Source organism: Carettochelys insculpta, chromosome 12, assembly GCF_033958435.1.
Source record: "Carettochelys insculpta isolate YL-2023 chromosome 12, ASM3395843v1, whole genome shotgun sequence".
Taxonomy (NCBI): Eukaryota; Metazoa; Chordata; order Testudines; family Carettochelyidae; genus Carettochelys; species Carettochelys insculpta.
In genome coordinates, this window is record NC_134148.1 from 34,537,695 (window position 1) to 34,553,543 (window position 15,849).

The 15,849-nt window shown below is 39.9% G+C and overlaps 1 protein-coding gene across 1 annotated transcript in view; it reads left to right on the forward strand.

Annotated features, from left to right (window-relative positions):
- MCTP2 (multiple C2 and transmembrane domain containing 2) overlaps window positions 1-15,373 on the forward strand; it is a 179,711-nt gene extending 164,338 nt beyond the window's left edge. The window contains exons 21-24 of the mRNA XM_075006809.1: window positions 2,473-2,582; window positions 5,090-5,199; window positions 10,552-10,649; window positions 12,873-15,373. Of these exons, the coding sequence (XP_074862910.1) occupies window positions 2,473-2,582; window positions 5,090-5,199; window positions 10,552-10,649; window positions 12,873-12,941 (387 nt within the window). The 3' untranslated portion in view covers window positions 12,942-15,373. The remainder of the gene's footprint in view (window positions 1-2,472; window positions 2,583-5,089; window positions 5,200-10,551; window positions 10,650-12,872) is intronic.
- Window positions 15,374-15,849: the final 476 nt, after the last annotated feature.

Genomic DNA, 15,849 nt, shown 5'->3' on the forward strand with positions numbered 1-15,849 from the left:
TTTTGTTTTGCATATTCAAGAGATGTTGTTTTTGTTTTAAAAAATTCTGTGAAATTATTCTCTTTCAATACCCAAATGTGGTATTTAAAATTCCACTTCTTTTCATTGCACAGTGACGTGTATCTAAGAGGAACACCCAAATATTAAATTTTTGCTCAAAATTGTTATTGTTTTTTTGTTTAAAACTTAGAGACAAAAAGGATCGCATATTGTTTAAAAATATATGGGGAGGGGCAGAGAAGGAGATATATATGTACGGGGTCATTGATTTGGCATAGCATTACCATAGCAGGAGCTGTAGAAAAGGTGCCTCGTCCCTGAGTGATTTCAGCTTAAAGGAAAGCAGTGATGAAGGTTCTACCATACCAGCTGGTGATTCTAAACCCTACTATTCCACTCAAGCTAGGGGTAAGAATGTAGCAGAGGGTGGTGATGTGTAGAGGCAAGAATATAAGGGAATTCCATATGAGGTCCCAGATTACCCTCATTTGACTCTAGTAAGTGAGGAAATAAGTGATCATGAAAGGAACTAGTAGCACCATTCCTACAGATTTCCCTCAGTCTGGGTTTTAATAGGTTAAAACACATTTCCACCAGTCCCCCTCAAATTGGACGATTCTTGGACAATCAAAAATGCAATGTAAAATCCTCCCTATCTCAGGGGGGAGGAGTGTGAGGAGCTAAAATGTTTGCACATTAAAATATTTTGCACCTCAACTAGAATGTCTGTGGTCATACCAGTTTGCATGCAAAGAAGTGTAATGTTGACACTGAAAAGTGTATCCTCATTTCTGTAACCAATTTAAGCTGTTCTCATGTTAATACATTCTTCGCTTTCTTTATTATTGCTGTACACTAGTTTCCTGTAATCCTGTGGCCTAAAACAGTGTTTCTCTACCTTTTTTAAATAAAGTACCCCTTTAAAAAAAAAAAAAAAAGTATCCCCAATACCCACAATTTTCAGACACGTGAAGTTTTTTTCTGCTGTTGCAACACATTTGTTTAAACAACTTAATTGTAACTGGTTGACTAGAAGAAATTGCCTATAGGCAATAAACTTGCCGTTGTATTTTTGCATGTGCAAAGAGGATAAATAAATTAAAAAAAATTAAATGAACATAAAATATGTCCAATTTTTATTCATACATGTATATATTTTTCAGAGAACAGTGATCAATGAAATGACAAGAAAAGTCATAATTGATTAATGCAAAATTTAAGCTTGTTTGGATGAAATTAGATATTCAAACCTAGGTTTCAGATTGCCGAGGGCCACAGTTTATACAGCTCTTACCTTGTTCTAAAGTTCAGCAGAAGAGATTAGGTTAGGATATGACACACTCAAAGGTGGATCTGTAAGACTGATACTGTTTTGTAGGCAGACATGGTTATTAACACTTTCTGAGTGAAAATAGGGGAGACATGTTGGGTAGTTGGGACAGACCAACCCCAAAGATTGGAAATGATTTAACTTTACATATGATCACTTGACATATCTGTGTGGAATAATGTAATGGCTGTTGATGAGGCCATGAAGCATATGAATCTTGTCTTTAATAGAGCATTAGATGAAGAACTGTTTCGTGTAAGCAGTATAGAAACTCATTTGTGTGGTATATTGTGTTTGCATCAGAAAATGATTGCCCAGTTTTGCAGAATTTGTACATAATATATCAATAATCACTTCTGCATGGGCTTGAGCCTTTGAGATTCTGAGCACCTGCATGTTCAGTTGAAATCAATAGGAGCTGCAGATCCTCAGTATTTCTCCTAATCAGGCTCTTGGTGCAAAATCTCATGCAGGTCAACATCAGATGAGAAATGTAGGCCTGGGATTAGATGCATTCGTCTGATGAGCCTCTGTGAGGTAGATGGTGTAGACTGGGCTCAACACCCTTTCTGAGGCAGAATGCCAAAATTTGACCTTTTGACCTCTATGTACGGTTTGAGTGTTGGTGATGCTTTTTAAAGTCACTAAGAAATTTATTAATAAATAAATTAAGATGCTGAGCATTACTGTTTAGGTGGTTGTTGGTACATTAGCTAGTCTTTTATTGATCCACAGGCAGCATGGCTTGAAGCAAGATTCCATCTGCATGGGGGAGGAGGGGTGGAGCTGAGCTCCCGCCTCACTTGCTGATGAAAACCAGCTCTGTTATTCTTGGCACCCATGACTGGGGGAGGTGGGACCTGGGGGGTGGGGTTGCTGACCTCAATGTAGAGTATGACTGCTGAAAACTGGGATCTTGGAAAAAGGACCTGTGCTCAGCTTAAATAGCCTGTATGCACGTGTGTGTGTTTGGGGCAGGGGTGATACATGGAGTAATTTCATATATTATAAATGCATTTTAATCCTCTCCCGATCCCAGCTGAACAGACACAGGTGTGGACATGAAAATCTATTCGGTCCCCATTTTGTTTATGAAAACAATAGGAAAAGCAGAGTAAATAAAAATTTTGTTTACTTTTCAGGAATCTGAGAAAAAGGGAATAATTGAAAGAATCCACATGGTCCAGGATATTGTTATAACAGTTCAAAACATCTTAGAAGAAATAGCATCATTTGGAGAGCGCATTAAAAAGTAAGCGAATGTTTTGCTGCCAGGTTCTGAAATGTGTAGGGCAGTCTAAAGGGACATAACTGGAAGTTAGGAAACAAATTCCTCCCTCAGAGAGCCGTTGGGAGCTGTCAAGAAGTGAGTAGCCAGGCCTGGGTCTGTTTCTTCTCCACCATGGTGGTACCACAGAAGACAGCTCAGAGCAGAGAGGAGAAAAATAATCCACAGCCCTGCCCCTTCTCAGTTCACCCCTGCATGCTGCCATCAACCCCTTTTCTTACCTACATTCATGGATGAGGGTAGGGGATGGGTAACTCTGACCTGGGGGGTCCAGGGAATCATCTGCTGGAGGGAGGTGATCAAAGAGGTGCATTTCAGGGTATTCCTCTTGCTCATCCATTGTCTTTGAATTGAGTGGGGATTAATGCTGGAAGTGTTTTTCCCATCATTCCTAGGCTAGACCTATTGGTTATTTATTGCTTGTCACCTCTATCTTATGACTTGAAATGCTTGTCCATGTATCCATTTAGGCTTCCTGCTGCCATGAAGGAACGTCAGGAGGTCCTTTATCATTTGTCACAACAGAAGTCACAGTCCTTGTGCATCACACCAGGAAGCATGGAGATCAGGGGTGTGAGGACTCCCTAAATAACTCCCCTAGACACACTTTTTTATTTTTTTATAATTAGATCCATAGTGGAGTGTAACTGACCCTCACTACTTTTTTCGTTTTGACACAAAGCGATTGTCTGTAACAGAGACAAGCTTAAATAAGGAGCTGGGTCGGGGCTAAAAATATATCAAATCCATGTGTTGTAGTTCCACTCCATCCATCCCAGCTGTGGTGGAAGTGGCCAGGAGATGTATTCCACTCCATGAACAGGGTACTGTTCTGTCCAGCTGCATGGCAGGAAGGCTCAGAGTGCTTAAACACTATTAATGCTGGTATTTATTTTGGTAACAATGATTTTAAAGAACCCATTGGTTTTAATGTGGATGCCCTATGTAATTCCCAAAGAATTCCATTGTAATTCAAAAACGATGTAGCATTTAAAAATTGCTACCAAAGTTTTTGTTTTGTCTTGTTTGGTTTTTAAATGACAGACTGGTTTGTGCCAGCACTGTGTGTCACTCTGATTCTGTAATTCGAGGGATTTGTCAGAGCTTAATTATATTGAGCTGCTGTGTGGTTTGGTTTTTGTTTTTCAGTCAAGCTACACAGTTGTATAATAACTGTGGAAGCCCTTGCATTCTGTCTTTACTTAGTATTTGAATACCACCATGGAAGTTAAAATATTTTCCGCCTTCTACAAATTTGATTTGCGAGATGAAGATTATCTTGTTTTATATCCTGAAGTTGATATGAGTGGTCCATTTTGACTGTCTCGCCACCTTCATTGTAATGTAAGGATGCCAACAGACAATCCATATACTACAGGGACACAAAGATCTCCACCTGTAAATTAACAAATAACTTGTACTGCGGTTTGCAGGGTACGTTGTTGCTGCTGCTAGGAAGTAGATGGAGCTCACAGAGGCATGGTGTAAGGGCAACGGAGTAACTCTGAAGAGTCCCTAAATAGCATCTCTCAGTTATATCACCTCTCATTATGCCATACATGGTCCAGTTTTGCAGTTACTGGGCTGTTGGGTGGCCTGAGTGAAATGAACTGCACTTCCTAATGCATTATTGTCCGCCTCACCTAAGAGCATAGTGACTGAAGGTGTGATCAGTCTCGGCCAAAGACTAGATGACTCTGGTGACTGGACTACTTCTTTATCTTTTTCTTGTGGTCCCTATAAAATAAGACTGAATACTTTGGTGATGTGGATAAGCTTGGACACCTGCTGGCTCACTCTGTGTAATGCTGGAGAGTACCTAAATTAAAAAAAAATAGTAATGGATTGGTAAAAGTTACAGCAGTGAAAGGAGATGTGTAGACTCCAGAAACTATTCTTCTTGTCACATCCAGCTGCAGAATTTAGTACAGGTTGCACCTCCCTGTTGGGACCTCAGTGGTCCCAAACGAAGGATTTTGCAGGACCAGGAGAGGTTAATGCCTGGCCTTGCCTGCTGGCCTTCCAGCTCTGGCTCCGTGGCTCTCCAGCCATGGCTCACCACCACAGCCATCCACCTGGATTCAGCCCCAGTATCAGGTCCGCTGGGGCCGCCATGGAAGCCAGTGCTCCAGACCAGGTCCCCCACAGGGAGCTGCCGGAGGAGGCTGCCTCCAGTCCAGCCTCACTTCCCCTCCACCCCCATGGGACTACCAGCTGGCTGCCCTCCTGCACTGGCTCTCTGGTCCAGGAACATCTCTGGTCCTGCAGACAGTGGATGTTGCCAGATCTGTGAGTGCCAGTTTTAGAAGGTGCAACCTGTATGTTTGTTCTCTAAACACCTTGTGCTCTCCTTTACACTTTATTTATGTGACTTGAATATTGCAGAGTCATTGAGTTCTTAATGGGATGTAAGTTATAGACATAATTTAAGATCAGTAACACTGAAGAGGTTTTCTTGTTATCTTTTACAGCACATTGAATTGGACAGTGCCTTTCCTGTCAGTCCTAGCCTGCCTAATACTGACCGCAGCAACAATTATTTTGTATTTCATACCATTGAGGTACATTGTTTTAATCTGGGGTAAGTGCTCCGTAATATGGCATTTGCATGGGAAGAATCCAATGTTAATTTATAAGAGAGAATTATAAATCTTTAGATTTGCTGTCACAGATATCAAATATTTAGAGTAGGCATTCTGCAGATGCTAAATATTTCATAAACATGGATGGAAATGACCATTTGTACTGGATCTCAGCCTTTCTGCCAATAGTTTGAGTTACCTAGTCTGAGGTTTTTCTTAAAATGTTCTCATGGTTACCATAAGGGGAGCTTTAGTGTAGACCAGATGCTGCCAACATCTTTCCTAGTGGGTTGTCTAGATTTGCACTGAGCAGAATAAAATGCCAGAGGTTAAAAGGCTTCTTCTCAATCTTTCATTGTATCAACACAGGTGATTGGGAAATGAAGGGAAAATGAAAGGAACATCTGGCCTTGAAATGTATGGACTGACTAGAATTATCTCAAAGGTTTAAACACTAAAGGACAACCCTTCAAGATGCCAAAGTTTATAGTAGTTGAGGGTGCTCAGAAAATTGCTAGGGGTACTTAACTCCTTTCTGGACTGGGAAATGGATATGGAGAAATTGGTAAGGGTGGTATGAAGGTATGGCTAAGTTTTACTAGGGTAAAATTAGAAAAGGGAAAAAATTAGGTTACAAACTTGTCTGATAGTGCAAAGACTGTGATAGAGTCTTTCATAATAAGTGAGAGTAGTCCGGTTACTGGAGGCATTTCAGTCTTGTTTAGACAAAGCTCTAGCGCATGTACTATGCTGTAGAGAGCAGCCTTGCAAAGGAAGAGCGAGAGGATGTACTCTATAAACAGTAGGTATTTTTCTGGCTCTAGTTTCTACAATGATTTGGGCTAAAAACTGTTCATTGTCATTACTTGATTAATTTGGTTCTTTCTAGCCAATGTAAGTAATGGAACGTGCCCCTGTAAGTTGACTTCCAAAGGAGGGTTAGAGATAAATGCCTGTCAAATGTAGGCGGTGGGGGGACACAAATGTACAGCTTGAAATGCCTATGGACACAGAGTTATTATCCAGTTGTATGAAAAGATTTTTGGTAAGTAACTGGTAGAACTAGCTTGTTCAAATGAGAATTTGTTTGAGATAATTTCCTTTGAAATTCTGCTAAAGAAACAAGTCTGTGTATAGGTGGGTTAATAGTTGGTTGCCCTGTTGGAGGTAATAATGAGAACACATCAGTAGATTCATATTTGGAAATGTGGGACTGGACTGGAGGAAAATAGGATTCTGCACCAACTTCTGTACACATTTTGAAGCACATCTGAAATTGTTAGTAGGTTATAAAGTTTAGGACCCAGCCCTCATAAGTGGCTTCCTACCTTGGCAGAAATCCAGCTGAGCTTCTCAGCCAGTTTGGCAGTCTCTGTTGCCCTTCAGTTATTTTGAATTCCACGGTCAGGTGAAAGTGAGGGATTATGTATTAGGAGCTGCTTGATGTCTTAGGAATGGAGCACCTAGGCCAGTGACTGACAGTGTATGTGCAAGAGCTAAGAAATCGCTTTCGTGTTTTGCACACTGTAAGATCAGCTGTCGTGAGGTGAGGTGTGCTGGAAAGAGGAAGCTGAGTTTTGCGGGAGGGAATAAGGGGACTACAATGGTAAAGGATCTGACTAGGTTGGGGAAATGAAGTATTCAAACCTTTCAAAGCCATTAAATATCCAAATATCAGCTGGTTTTTTCTAAACAAATCTTTAAAAAGTCTCCACATATCTGCTGGATGTTCTGAACCAATTCAACAGACCCCTCAGCTCTTTGCATCCTTTTCAGAGAGGTAGGACCAAATCCAGTAAAGTTGGGGACATTTCTGAAGGCTTTGATGTCATCACAAGTCACTGTTTAAAATGATGATCTATTGTGATTGTGTTTTGCTACTCCTGTGGGGATGCCTGCCTTTAGTGGTGTATTTGAGCTAATTTTGTGGGGTTTGTGTAGTTTCCTGTTTTCACTGCCCATTATAAAGAATCCCAGGTAGACGCACTTCGCAGACCTGATTTCCAGTGGGGCTGCAATTTTTGTGTTCATTTTGGAACCGGGGAATAGACTTTTTTATGCAACCCCCCATTGTGTGTAGATTTATGCCTGCGCTGATGGAGTTCAGAGTCTGAAACTCAGGCCTTATATGTACATGTGCAATAAAAGACATGTCTTTTTTTTCTTCAGAATGTTTTTCATCAGTTTCTTTGGGTATCTAAAATGCTAAATCTGGGTAGGGTTAAAAGAACAAAAAACAGGGGGCAGGATAGCCTCATTGAACAGCTTTGCAAGGTCATACAATCATGTTACTGTATGCTTCTGGACAGTGGTCAGCCCTGATTAGTTTTCCAGTGATGAAGCATCAGCTAATGTCACTATAACATTAAGGGATGGAAATGAGAAGGGTGAGTGGATGATACTGTCAAAAGATGGAGCTGAGAGAAGAACGATAAAATAAATGATTGAATTCAACTAGAGAGCGAACAAACAGAGAGAGAGGAGATTACTCTGAGGTAAAAGTTCAGTAACAATATGTTTCTGCCTCAATATGGGAGACATCCAGGGTACACCAAAGCTATACGTCCAGTCAACATCATCTAGACTGACAGGCCCTTCAAATATGATACGTGTTAAACAAGTACCCTGTGGCAAGGCTTCAAAAGACCTTATGGTATTTTCTGTTTTTAAAAATCAGGTACACAGAAAATTGTGTTGGCATTTTGCTACAAGAATATAGCCTAAAACCTGCATTCATATATGAAGCAGGTACATTTGGGCAAGAGCAAAAGTGAGGGAGCAAGGGAGGGAAAAGGTTAAAGTCACTGAATTTGAAACCATGTGAGGAGAAACTGCTGTGAAATTTTAGCTTGGGTTGTCATTAGGTTAAGAACTTGTGATTTCTTTCTTTGTTGATAGGATATCAATATCATCATTTTCATGATGTGTTATTATTTGCTCCTTTTTCTTAATAATACTGAGATCCACTGTAGCATAGTTCAGCCTTCCATCTGAAAAGCTTACTGTACAGAAGGGTAAGCCCTATTGCATGTTTCTGTCTCCTAATGGGGAAACTGAGGCAAAAAGAAATTGAGTGGCTTGCCTAAACTGAAAATGGCAGAGCTGGGAATAGAGCTGTAGTTGCCCGGCTCCCAGTCCTGGGCTTTGTTCATGTTGTTGCTTAGAGAATGGGTAAGCTCAAGGTTGTTTGGCACTCCTGCTCTGCATTAACACTGTAAAATGAACTTTCACATCTTCCACTTGTAAGTAGAGGAGCTGCTCAGCACCTCCTCTTCCAGCTGGAGGGGACCTCAGGAGGTCATCTAGTCCAGTCCCCTATCCTCTTGGTAGGGCCAAGCACTATCTCCGACATCTATTTGCTCAATCCTTAAATGGCCTTTGCAAGGATTAAACTCACAACCCCAGGTTTAGTAGGTTAATGCTCAAACCACCGAGCTATCCCTTCCCCCTTGGCCAATGTTGTTTCTTTAAACCTAAACTGTTCATCGGAAAGGGTCTTTTTGCTCTTTTTAAATTCAAATTATTATCATCTTGTATTTGTTTTCTGCCTTTTTGAAACAAAAACTCCAGATTATCTGATTAGAATCACCTCTTTGTTTTGAAAGGTAAGGTAATTCAAGGCAAAATAAATAAGTAAATAATAATGGGCAAAATTGAAACGAGCACTTTAGAATTCTGAAAACAAAGTGTTTTGATCCACCCAAATTAAATTAATTTAAAATTTTTGGTTCACAGACATTTTTGAGAATATATCTTTTCAGTCTGATTTGGGCTGGGAAAAATTTTTGATATTGGAAATGTTTAATGGGATAAGAAATCGGTTACTTGCCTTGATCTCCTGGGATATGTTTACACAGCAGCATATTCTGATACAGCTATTTCAAAATAACTCTGCTACACAGAAAAATGCATTTCAAAATAGCTTTTGTGAAATATATTGTCTGCACACATTGTGCCTATTTTGAAATAGGTGCTGTTAAAACAGGGAGGCTGTGGCCACACTATCCCCCTCCTTTCGGAATGGGCATGTTAATGAGGGATTTCAGCAAATGCTATTAAGGCACTACCATGAATATACAGTGCCTCATTAGCATAATGGCAGCCATGCGCGATTTGAAAGTGCCACTTTCAGAATGCATGCTGCCCATGTAGTCGGGGGCCGTTCAAAAGGACCCCCTGATTTTGAAAGCCCATTCTTCCTTAGGCACTTTTGAATCACGCGTGGCCACCATTATGCCAATAAGGTGCTGCATATTCATGGCAGCATTTCATTAGCATCTGCCGAAATCCCTCATTAACATGCCCCTTCTGAAAGAAGGGTCTATTGTGACCACAGCCTGAATAGCTCTTATTTTGAAATAACAGTTTTCAAATAAGCACTATTCTCTGTAGATTGAGGGTTATCAATTTCACAATAACTCAACTGCTATTTCAAAATTATTTCAAAATAGTGGTTGCATCGTGTAGATGCAAGGATAGTTATGTCGAAGTAACTGTGGACATAACAGCTATTATTTCAAAATAACTATTCTGTGTGGACCTACCACTGGTGAGCCTTGGGTCCATCTACTGCTTGGCTAGCTCTGCAGAACAAACTAGCAGTGACATTGCAGTGGTTAATAAATCAAGTTATCAACCTTAGTAAGATCAAAAAATAAAATCCTAATAAATTTTCACAGTTTCCCTCAGCATCAAAGTACAATCAATGTGTCAAATCTGGCTCTGCTGTGAAAGGATAAAAAAGCTATGAAACATACTGGCGGGAGGGGGACTAGATTTCCTCAGTAGCTTTCCTTTTCAAACTAAACTGAAGGAAAAAATAAAACAGAAATCCTCCTCTGTCCCTTTTCTCTCCTCACCATCCAGCTGTCTGCCTTTTTCCCCCATGCTTCACAAGAGTGCCGCAGTTGATCTCCTGGAGGCCTGTGTCCAGCTGGGATGCTGTATCTGAGAGCAGAATGAGCTATTTATCCATGTATTCCCAGCACCACTACCCCCATCCAAAAAAGAAAAGGAAAGGAAAAAATCTGATGGGTTCCACAAGTCTCCTCTTTTGCAGGCACTGCTTCTCTGCTGGTGTGGTAATGGGATTTTCACCACCCAAGTAAAGCAGAGTCTGTATATAATAATTCCCTTTCCTTCCTTCCAAAAGGCATTTGTGAATGATTCCACATGACAGCAACACGTGCATGACTTGAAGTCTGGTCATTGTTTTCACACTAATTTTTACTTGTGAATTTTTGTTCTCTTATTGCCATCCCCCCCGCCTTCCCCTCCGCCCCAGACATTGCCCAAGCAATTCTAAATAAGTAAATAAGGCAGGTTTCTATTGTTTTATTTTTGTTTTTCAGGCATAAATAAGTTTACTAAGAAGCTTAGAAATCCTTATGCCATCGACAATAATGAGTTACTAGATTTCCTCTCCAGGGTACCATCTGATGTTCAAAAGGTAAGTAATGAATTATCACCACCAACAGGGGCATCCAGCAGCACAAAGAGCTGGCAGTGTTGTACTTGGGGCATAACACACCGAAGCGTTTTGAATAACAGAGATAAGGCGTCAGGAAAATCCATAAAGGGGGCAATGAATATGGCAAAGAGAGGGGAGCTAAAAACCTTTGTCGGATGATTGAAGAAAAGTTTATCTTGAAAGGAGTTACTTAAAAGGAACCTGGAACTTGCCATGCATGGTTACTGAACTAGAAGGTTTTGTCACCTTTCTGCTGTGATGTTTTTAGAAGGGTGGGGGCGGGGGGATAAGCTTTCTGAGTGACAGAGAGAACTATCCAACAAGGTTTACTGAATTCTCCATCTCCTCATGCAGGGGTGGATGGAGGTGGGGGGATATTCCATAACTTTGTGCTTGCTGTGATCTGCCCTGAGCCAGCTGCCATTCTAATTTCGTCTTCCCCACCCAGCTTGAACTCAAGGTTTGCTTGCACAATGCTATGCTCTCCTTTTATTATACAATGACTTGAGATCTGTATAAAATAACCTGTGATCAAAAAGATTGATCTTCTACCAGCATGGAATTATAATTTTCAGTCTAGCCAGGATAACCCTCCCCCTCCCCTTCACTCACGTCTATTTTTTAAAGCACTGTATTCAATAATCTTGTCCAGCTGGCTGCAAATTATCTGAACAGTGGGTCTTTTACCATGTCGAGATCTATTTATATTTCTCTCGGCGGAAGGAAAATACTCTTACTGGGTGGCAAATCGCACAAAATCAAACAAAAGAAACAATCCTTTGTAATCAGCCAGAATCTTATGATGTAGGGCCTTGATTCTGCCTCCCTGAATCACATGGAAATAGCTTTGTACTCCTCAAGCACTAGTATTTGTAAAGTAAGATGCTTCTCACTGTGAATAAGGGGATCCCAATCTAGTCCATAGTGATTTTACTTTGCTGCGGATTGGAAAATGGTTGTCTCTGTGTGGTGTCAATGCAGCTGGTAGAAACACAGTTGGAAAAGGTTTCTGATGACATTTGTTTCGAAAGATCTCCAGATTGGGTGAAGGCAATGTAAGAGCTAGAGAGAAAATCTCTCTCTAGATTGGGGGGTGGAAAAGGCTAAACAGATGTAACAGAAATAATTATAGAGAAATTAAGCTTAAGTGTATTTGTATTTTTGCTGTTGCTGTTAAGGAATGCGCTGGATTTGTAGAGATGCTTTGCACTTGTCCTTTAAGGTTTATATTTAAAGATAAGCTGCTTTTCTATCTGTGTTGTACTTAAGATTTACATTTATAACATTTCTGACATCCTTGGAGAGCTTGACCGAGCTCAATAAGGAAGTTGATGCTATTTTCTATGAGGAGGCACTGGTAAAACACATATAAAGGGATATACCATCCCAGGAGAGTTTTGACATAAATGCTTAAAAAAATAGTGGCATCTGATGCAAGAATCTAATTAAAGCCATCCCCAGACAATATCAAAGCTATCTCTGCTGGCTCCATATAACATGTTGCTTAAACACCTTTGTTTTATTTGGCTAGAACTATAAGTTAGAAAATATCCCTAGTATCATAGCATGTTACTGGATACCAGTAGCACATGGCCTGGGTAAGAAGAATGGAAAAAGGTGTATTGTCGTAACTACAGTGGGGACAATTTTCAGTTATATAGCAGAGAGTTTGTGACTGGAAATTAAACTACATTGGGATATATCACAGATGTTTTAACCATTGTATCATGAAAGAAGTTGCTGCAGGAAAGGAAAATCTTTAAGTTTCTATTTGGGAAGATATTTTCCTCTTTAAAATGATCGCGCATGTCTGTGGACAATATTTGAGTTCACTGTCACCTTACTAACTATTGGGATCCGCTTGCTTTATGATTCCCAAGAGAGTCTTAATAAACTTATAGGCTAATACAAGCAAAAAAACCGGTAATAAAAGAGTAGTCTATTTGGCATTGCAGAGATCAGGTAGTGCCCCATGCATCTCATTAGAAAAATCTGCTTTTAATATTTTGGTTTCAAGAAATGATGCATGACTTTTCAAATCCTTCCTGCAATTAATCCCCCATGTTCCTGTGTTTAGAAAATGATTCATTACTTTTGAACCTTCCTTAGTTTTCCTTGGTTTGTCCTTGGGGAGCCATTAACACACACTATCGTGAGCTAGAGTTACCTAACTGCAAACGTCATGTCTATTTGTTTTTACAGGTGCAGCGTGCTGAATTGAAACCATACAGCAGCTCCAGTCCCCTCAGGAAGAAAAGGAGCACACTATAGGATGCAGACATTTTGGAATGCAACTTCCCCCTCCATGCACACACTTAGAGAGACACTATTTTTTTCTCTGTTTGCACCCTTTTTTGAGTTCAGATCAACACTATTATAATTGCCAGTGGCCCAGGATGGTTCTTCTGGAAGGCATCTGTTTTCTGATCCACACCTATCCTGGGCAGCCTTTCTTTTTGGAACAGAGGCCTAGCCCAACCAGAGCAGGGTGGAATGCATGGACAAATCAGTGGGTGGAGAAGAGCACAAATTTGACTTAGATTTTTTATTTGGAGTATTAGGGTAAAATGGCAGCTTGCCTCATTTATATATAACGAGATATAATTCTGCCTAGTGTAGCAGATCAGCGAAGCTGATGTGAGAAGATGTGCTGAACTAGGTTTTAACATATCCAACAGATTTACATTAAGATATGACAGCTATTCTTTTCTCAGTTATATCACAGCACGTAGAAAGGTTTGAACTCTGAATTCACAAGTCTTTGATACCCTGCTTCGGTTCAAGCAGTGTACATTTTGAAAAGTTTATATTGTAATTACCAAAAACATTTAGGAGCTCCCATAGTATTTTAATGCTTCATCCAGCACTTGTGTTTTTAAAATCTCTGTTAATGCCTTGGTGCCAAAATTGCCTGGTATAAGGTCCATTGCTGGCAATGGACAAACCAAGGTCTGCCATTGTGAAAGGATTCAGAGAAAGGATCCTGAAAAGGCCATATTTTTGACTTGCTATTTATAGTCCCATCTCCTTAGAGTTTTTGATAGAACTGTTGATTTTGTCTAAACATGGAGATGCCAACACTACAACTCTTGGAAAAAAAAACCCCACTTTGTTGCCTCAAAGATGCAAGAGCTTGGGGAGTAGCAGAGCACTATGCCCAGCACAGTGGTTGTAAATATGTTCTCAGACTTTGGGCCATTTGACCACCAACATTCTGTAGAGTCTTTCCTGGTGGTTCGCCAGAAGAAATGGTAAGAGAGCCAGCCTGTGAAGAACTGTTCCTTTGGTATTGGGACTTGTCTTTTTGAGAAAATTTCAGTTCTTCACCTTTTGTAAGTCCTTATGTAATGATTCTTGTCTGTAGAATTCAGTGCTTTCTCAAGTTGGGTAATCATTGTTACCCATTTCACAGATGAGGAAAACTGAGGAACAGGGAGGCAAAACCAGCACTAACCCCTCTGACTTTCAAGGAAACGTGTGCTGCTAAATCACTTGAGGTGGTGCTGACTTGACTAGAAACTAAGTCTCTTGACAGCCACTTCCATTGGTTTCCCCTGAAGTGGTTCACAAAGCAAAGAAACTAGGGAACCACAGGATACAGAAGACTTGAAAATTCACTATTTAGAAATAATCTGATAAATCAGTGGCTGTAAATACAAGCCATGGAGTTATCTTCCTACAGCCCTGAGCAATACAAAATTATGTCATTGGGTCCAGCACTGACACTTGCTGGAACATGATAGTGATAGTGAATGGATTATTACTCAGATTCAGTAATTTTGTTAGAGTTTATTTTTCAAATTAGTTTTAATAATGTTTACAATGCTTTGAAGAGAGGAAATTTTTCATACAAGATATAATTTTATAAAAAATGTTTCTCTGGAATACCATATTGCAGGTATATATAAAAGAGTAGAAAATAAAGAAGCACTCATTTTAAAAGGAAATGTGTGTTGTGTACATAGGTACACACACATACAGTATATATGTGTATATATTTATATGAATATGTATATGTGTGTATTGTGTGAGTGTATCTCTCATACTCATGCACACACATTTAAAATGCAGTTTGAAAGTCTTCAAAGAAAATGTTTATGAATACTGCCAAAGATTCTAAAGCTTATCATCATGTGTCTGGTCTTTTTCATTTTATATCTTTCCCGGCATGTCTTTCTGGCTGAGTCAGATCTCTGCATGATTTGATTTACTTCAAGTTAATGAAGCTGGTTGGAAAGAGCCTTGTAGAAATTATTAAAGCTTCAGTAAATCTCCTATTTGTACATACCGTAGATATGCACCAACTTCTTTTGTTAAACTAGTTAGTCAGTCTTCTGTGTAAACAATGCCTCATTGTCTCACTCTAAACTATCCGTTTATCATACTGTAGTCTGTCATTTTGTAAGCACCAAAGTCAGACATTTTTAAACACACATGTGAGATCTATTCATTTGTTTGTTTAGAAGGTGGGACCAATATTTAATAGTATTTTTCTATAGACTTTTCCACATGAACTGATTTTTGTATTCAGGAGACAGGGTAATGTCTATTTTTTTAATAATAGGTGGGCTAAATTTCAGACTTTTGTATTAGATTATCATGCTGGAGACACACAAATGTAACAGTTTTACTATGTTCTAGTACCTATATATGTTGCAAGTGCCATTTGTTATGATAAATATTTGGAAATGCAATAAACAATTGATTTTAAGTTGCTTTGCTTTTAATTAATCTGTTCTGAATGTACATTTCCTGTTCATCATAGAACATTTATTGTGGCACAGTACTTAACATCTACCCATACAAAGTAGGCGTGTTATATGAGTACGTGTCTTGACAGGAAAGCAGTGCAGTATAACAATAACAGCAGAGAAGTGGGATTTGGAATCAAAACTATGTCACTGTGGGGAACAAAGAGTTGTGTATGGACTGGGAGTGGGTGATGTTATGGCCATCTGCACAAACCCAAACAAGTATCCTGTTTCTATAGGATTTATCTGTGGAACTCAGGCCATCCACAGGTTTTGAGGGGTTCCCTAGTCTCACGTTGACTTAAGATGATCTCCAATCTTCACATACAGGATCTGGCCTTGGACAGTGGGACTAACAGCTACCGCAGCCCTTGGGGCAAGGTGGGAGGGGGCGTGGCCAAGAGTGGAAGGGGCAGGGCCAAAGGCAG